A 7,333-nucleotide genomic window follows, 5' to 3' on the forward strand; every position below is an offset into this window, starting at 1 on the left:
GGTACTGTCATACTTATTTATATTGCAAGGGATGTTTACATTCCTTGTAATAGGAAAAAAATGATCAAAATTAAAAAAAAAAAAAAAAAACTGTATAAAAATAAAAAATAATAGATAAAATAAATAGAAAAAAATAATTAAAGCGCCCTGTCCCTGTTAGCTCGCACGCAGAAGCGAACACATATGTAAGTCCCTCCCACATGTTCAAACCACACATTTGAGGTATTGCCGCAATCGTTAGAGTGAGAGCAATAATTTGAGTTCTAAATCTCCTCTGTAACTCTAAGCTGGTAACCTGTAGAAGTTTTTAAAGTGTCGCCTATGGGGATTTTTAAGTACCAATGTTTGTCGCCATTCCACAAACGTGTGCAATTTTGAAGCATGACATGTTGGGTATCTATTTACTCGGCATAACATTATCTTTCACAGTATAGAAAAAAATTGGACTAACTTTATTGTTTTCTTATTTAATTAGAAAAAGTTAATTTTTTCCTGGCATCTAGTCCTTGTTGCTGTACCACAACTGGCAACCTCAAAGACACAAATAAACCTCAGAACAAAGGATGATTAAAAAAAAAAAAGTAAACCTTTCCAATACATATGCTTTGATGAACACAAAAAGAATATCAAAATAATATTATTGTGTGACTGAATCTACCTTAAAAGAAGAACTTCAGCATTGGATCGGTGGCTGGCTGGTGGCTCGGAGTGTAGATCACATCAGGAGGCAGAACATTGCCATAGTTGGTGGGAAACATGAGAATAGCAGCTCGAGTGCCCCTGGATAATGGCGCACATCCTACTACTAAAGCTCCAAGATACAGATGTGGAATTTCAATGATTTGTCCAGAGAAGCATTTTGCCTTTAAGATTGCAAGTGGAGCAGCTAATGTGGTTGGACCAAAGATTTGTGTGGATTATAATGTATTAATGAGCGGTGTGAAGAACAATGTTGGTCGTGGAAGAAATACTGCTTTGGTGAATGGAAAAACTAGAGAGCTGGTAGAAACAAAGTATTATGATCTCTGGGGAGATGTAGTAGTGCCTTTCATTGAATTTGTTAAGAAAATTCCAGATGGGACGATAGTGTTAATGGCAACTTATGATGATGGAGCAACAAAACATAATGATGAAGCACGGAAACTAATTTCAGAACTTGGAAGTTCAGCTATCAATTCTCTAGCTTTCAGAGATAACTGGGTATTTGTTGGTGGAAAAGGTATTAAGAACAAAAGTCCTTTTGAACAGCGCATCAAGAATAATAAAGACACCAACAAATACAAGGGCTGGCCAGAGGTGGTGGAAATGAAGGGCTGCATTCCTCAGAAGCAGAATGAATAAATGAAGGCTGTAGAACACTTCAATAATGGACTTGAATCAAATGCATCTCAGAACACACACTTTAGTACGCTGAAAGATTTCATCAGTCATTGTTGATGTGAGCATGAGTCTACACTCTTGAGTATAAGATTTATTTAATGTTGAAAGAAACAGGTATTTTTGTAAAGACTTAAACTGCAGAAGACAAAGAAATAGAATAGTTTGGAATATGTGCGTTATCCAGGCTGGTGGTGTACATTTAACACCGAATGGACTGTTATACAAGGCATTGAACTGTCACAGTCGCACGATTCATTTTCTTTCTAAAAATAGCTTTTTCCGTTGGGATATATTCAACCAAAGATTTTGCGGAGGTTTTTTTTTTTTTTTTAAATAGGAATACCGTTGTTTGCGCCATAGCGGTTTAATATGTATTTGCTTTTTTTTGTATTTGAGTAGAATTTTAACAAAAAAAAAAAAAAAAAAAAAGAACTTCATTAAAACCAGCAACTTCTGGAACAATGAACACCTTAGTCAGAACTATGCTATGTATAACAATGTTTAGACTACTGGGGTCAGGATAAATAAAACAACATACAGAGTGCAGCAGTTAGGACGAACCCTCTGTTTACATTACATTCTTACAGCAGAGTCCCCAGAATTCCCGAGCTCCTCTTTACACCAGTATCCACAAAATTCCCCCTTACATCAGAGTCCCCAGAATTCCCCCTACATCGAACTCACCAGCATTCCATCCGTATGCTGGCCATACATTATACCATTTTCTTGTTCAATTACCTTTAGATTTACCTTCAACTATGTAGTTCAAAGGCCTGCCTGGTTGGATTCAAATCAATAATTTTTAGGTTTTACGTCATATTATATGGTTTTGGTGAATCTAAAGGAAAAATTGTATAATGTTTGGCCAGTCTTAAGCTGGATACACACTATACAACGTTTGTTGGTAGATTTCCTTTAGATTTACCTTCAACTACGTAGTATATGGGCCTGCCTGACTGCATACAAATTGAAAGTGTTTAGATTTGACCTCATATTATATGGTTTTGGTAAATCTAAAGGAAAAAATCTAAAGACAATTGCATAGTGTGTATGGCCCATTACACTCAGGGTTCCCAGAGCCTCCCTTTACATCAGAGTTCTCCCTTAGGGTGCAGTTAGACCAGTCCTCCATACTGAGCTTCTGTCTGCTGCATGTCTATCCACCTTGGAGTTGCATGCAGGCAGCCTATAGAAGTGGATGCTAATGTACGGACACAATTGCATGTCATCATTTGACATGCTACACAGGAGCTGCACAGATGGGCTGCCTGCACACAACAGCAAGGTGGATGGACACGCAGCAGACAGCATTTCAGCATGGAGGATGGGCCTCATTGAATTTGCCCTTACATCAAAGTCTCAGAGTTCCACTTTACACTGTAAGAGTGAACACTGTGGACTCTGATGTAAAAGGAGCTCCATGAACCCTGATTTAAGGGAGAATGCTGGGAACTGGGATGTAAAGGGAGCACTGATGACCAGAGATTCACTTTCATCATATTTCCCCTTTATACCTGCAGAGGTCCCCTTATTTAAGTGTCCTTCTCACTCCTCCCTTATCTTAGGGTCCCCATTCACACTCCCCTCTTACATCCTGTCCATTCCATGGGCACTGAGGGCTGGCTTGGGTGTGCTGTAGGGCATTGATGGCAGGCTTGAGCTTGGGTTGTTAGTGCAGCCCACAGCTAGACATGAAATCTGGGAGGCAGGGTACTGGCAGCAGGTTTGGACTCTGGAAAAGGATGTTTCATCCTCCTCCTCTGACTGTTGGGGGCAGAGCAAGCATGTGGTTGGGTACTAGGACGCTGGACGGTCCTAGCAACTAACCCCTAGAGCTGTCAGTGGCCACCGCAGGAAAAATAAAATGTGGCTTTGTGTAAGATGAATGGACCATTGGGCCCATGCATCTCCTGCTGCGCCACTCCTGGCTGCAATTTCTGCAGTGTTCCTTTGGACATTTTACATATGTTCGTAATGGACATAAATGGACAGCTGTAAAAAATCACTGATTTTTACAAACTGTCTGTGAATTTCCAAGCAATTGTCACTGAGCCCTGATCGAACTGAACCCAGGACAGTTCAGCTCATCATTATTCTGCAGTGGTTGCACTGTCTGTTTCACATTGGTAGAAAGTGCATGGACAGAACAGTTCTTCAAAGAGCAGATCATGTAGATAGTCCACAATATAGACACCCTGAGAATGAAGAAGAGCCAGGACAGTGGCCATCAATTTCGTGAAGATCTGATGAGCCATGGACAGGCTAAAGGAAACAGTGACAAACTGAAAATTATTGTACACAAAAAGCACTAATTCAGGGGAATGATGGGGATGGGCAAATAGGCATCCTGGATGTCCACAAACACCAAGAGATCCCCCTCCAAAGATCAACCTGGTCAGTTCCATTCAGAACTCCTGAACCCGAAGAATGAAGTTTAGAGATTTTAACTCCAGGACAAGACAGTTGGCACTGTTGGTCTTTGAAACTGTAAATAGGCTAAAGTAGAAACCCCAAAACTGCTTTTGCACAGCCATTTGGACAATAATCCTCAAGGCAAGCAGCTGTCACAGCGCAGCTTGAAGATCTCCGAAACTTTGCAGGGAAGAGGGCAGATTGAAAGGCATATAATGGGGTAAAGAAGAGAATTAAACGCCAACCTGTACCCCCTGGATGTTCCGGAATCAGGTAGCCTTGTAGGCTGACAGATAGCAAGCAGTTGCACTAGAATAGCCTCAATAACCTAAAGCAAAATCTGGGAGATGAAGACTTTTGTCTAGTTCTGGATGGATTGATTGATATGGATATCTAATCATCTGAAATTTAAAGCAATCACCACATTCAGGGTCTGATTAGCTACAATAGACTATGAAAGGGGACCCACACTCTCAGAGCCAATCAGACTCTGCACGTGTGTCAGAAAACATAAAAACAGGAAGCCAGAGCAGAACGATGACTCAGTTGCCTAGTCAGCATCCTTGGGCTGTGTTCCACAACAATGTCTGTTGCCAGCTTTTACTTGGTCTGTTTAAACTGAGTTAAAAATCCACTAAAACAGTTCACGTACTCTAAATATTTAAATTGTGCATGTTGCTGCTTTAAATGCTTGAATTTTGTAAGCAATTGTTGAAATTAGTCTTTTGAGAGTAGTCCTACAGGGGTTCTATCTAAAATGTACATTCTCATTAAAAGGCAATTATTCTCTAATGTTCATTTAATTCTGTGGATTGATTTGCCAGTATATACTGTTATGCAATTACATTGCCATATTAAAATACTAAAAGGGATTAATCACTTTAACTTGACTGCTAGTCACTTGTGTAGCAAAATTGAGGTCAAGGAGGAAGGAGGCGGTGCAAATAAAATGTATATATGCATATACACTGAACAAAATTATAAACGCAACACTTTTGTTTTTGCCCCCATTTTTCATGAGCTGAACTCAAAGATCTAAGACTTTTTCTATGTACACAAAAGGCTTATTTCTCTCAAATATTGTTCACAAACCTGTCTAAGGGTTCTTTCACACGGTCCGCCTCCGCCACACGGTCCACGATCCGTGCTTCTCAGCAGGGGATCGTAAACACAGATCCCCGCTGAGCAGGAAGGTGACATCTCCCTCTCTGCTTTGTGTGCAGAGAGGGAGGTGTCAGAGCCCCATGCATCTCTATGGGGAATCGGATGAGAGAGGACCGCCTGTCCGCTCTCATCCGATCCGATCTCCTGGACGGATGGAAAATAGGGTTTACATCCATCCGGATTTCACGGACAGGATCGGATGCGGATGGCAGCGGGTGTCAGCGAACATGTCTCCGCTGACATCCGCTGTCCCATAGGGATGCATGGAGCATCCGATAAGATCTGCCTATAAAACTGACAGGCAGATCTTATCAGAGCGCTCGTGTGAAAAGACCCTAAATCTGTGTTAGTGATCATTTCTCCTTTGCTGAGATAATCCATCCACCTCACAGGTGTGGCATATCAAGATGCTGATTAGACAGGATGATTATTGCACAGGTGTGCCTTAGGCTGGCCACAATAAAAGGCCACTCTAAAATGTGCAGTTTTACTGTATTCGTGGGGTCCAAAAACCAGTCAGTATCTGGTGTAACCATCATTTGCCTCACGCAGTGCAACACATCTAGCTGGTGGAATATTGGTCCACTACTCTTCAATGGCTGTGTGAAGTTGCTGGATATTGGCAGGACCTCTAACACGCTGTCATATACGCCAATCCAGAGCATCCCAAACATGCTCAGTGGGTGACATGTCTGGTGAGTATCCTGGCCATGTAAGAACTGGGATGTTTTCAGCTTCCAGGAATTGTGTACAGATCCTTGCAACATGGAGCCGTGCATTATCATGCTGTAACATGAGGGGATGGTCGTGGATGAATGGCACAACAATGGGCCTCAGGATCTCGTCATGGTATCCCTGTGCATTCAAAATGCCATCAATAAAATGCACCTGTGTTCGTTGTCCATAACATACGCGTGCCCATACCATAACCCCACCGCCACCATGGGCCACTTGATCCACAATGTTGACATCAGCAAACCGCTCACCCACACAACTCCATACACACTGTCTGCCATCTGCCCTGTACAGTGAAAACCAGGATTAATTCGTGGAGAGAACACCTCTCCAAAGTGCCAGACGTCATAGAATGTGAGCATTTACCCACGAGGAACTGCAGTCAGGTTGAGACCCGATGAGAACGACGAGGATGGAGACGAGATTTCCTGAGGCGGTTTCTGACAGTTTGTGAAGAAATTCTTTGATTATGCTAACAGATTGTTGCAGCAGCTGTCCGGGTGGCTGGTCTCAGACAATCTTGGAGGTGAAGATGCTGGATGTGGAGGTCCTGGGCTGGTGTGGTTACACGTGGTCTGCAGTTGTGAGGCCGGTTGTATGTACTGCCAAATTCTCTGAAACGCCTTTGGAGACGGCTTATGGTAGAGAAATGAACATTCAATTTACGGGCAACAGCTCTGGTGGACATTCCTGCAGTCAGCATGCCAATTGCACACTCCCTCAAAACTTGCGACATCTGTGGCATTGTGCTGTGTGATAAAACTGCACATTTTAGAGTGGCCTTTTATTGTGGCCAGCCTAAGTCACACCTGTGCAATAATCATGCTGTGTAATCAGCATCTTAATATGTCACACCTGTGAGGTGGATGGATTATCTCGGCAAAGGAGAAGTGCTCACTTACACAGATTTAGACAGATTTGTGAACAATATTTGAGAGAAATAGGTCTTTTGTGTACATAGAGAAAGTTTTAGATCTTTGAGTTCAGCTCATGAAAAATGGGGGCAAAAAACAAAAGTGTTGCGTTTAAAATTTTGTTCAGTGTATATCGCAAACTGTTGACGCTATATAAAAATAATAATGTATATATAAATATACTGTATATGAGACAGTATACCTATACAGGTTATGGTGAGAAGTGGCTAAAGCAATCAGAAAGCCCTCAAAATAACACCGTAAATATAGCCATAGATGGATCAGCTGAATTTCGACAGTTGTTCGATTGACTTCTGCTGAACAGACAAGTTGGAAAACTTTTGCCCATCAGTGGTTGCAGCTGCTGATCGGTGTATTCTGGTTCCCTCAGAACCGGCATTCACCATTTTTGTGTGGATGGAGGAATTTGTGCAACTCCCTGGCTGAACAAAAAAAAAAAAACACCTATGGCCAGCTTAAAGCCATCGTAGAACAGAAGATATTTTTTTCATTCCATCACATCCCAAAAATAATAATGTTCTTTTCAGAAAAGTAGGCAGAGCCATACAAATCATTGCTTTACTCATCAACCATTTAGTCTAGGTTCACACGAGCCTTCAAGGCAATGTCACTTTCTGCACTGTACATCACCCCAGTGTTGTGGTGTGAATGGGGCACAATCATACATTGGGGGGGGGGGATAATTTCTGTAAAAAAACTGTAAGGAC

General features: G+C 41.8%; 1 protein-coding gene across 1 annotated transcript; it reads left to right on the forward strand.

Moving 5' to 3' along the window:
• Positions 1-756: 756 nt before the first annotated feature.
• Positions 757-1,786, forward strand: LOC309552809 (protein FAM3C-like; the record flags this gene model as incomplete). Its single annotated transcript, XM_082253722.1, has 1 exon — positions 757-1,786. One exon carries the CDS (start codon positions 757-759, stop codon positions 1,339-1,341), a length of 585 nt encoding a protein of 194 aa, XP_082109848.1. The 3' UTR covers positions 1,342-1,786.
• Positions 1,787-7,333: the final 5,547 nt, after the last annotated feature.

This window comes from Pelophylax lessonae, assembly GCF_965119305.1.
Source record: "Pelophylax lessonae genome assembly, chromosome: 4".
Lineage (NCBI taxonomy): Eukaryota > Metazoa > Chordata > Amphibia > Anura > Ranidae > Pelophylax > Pelophylax lessonae.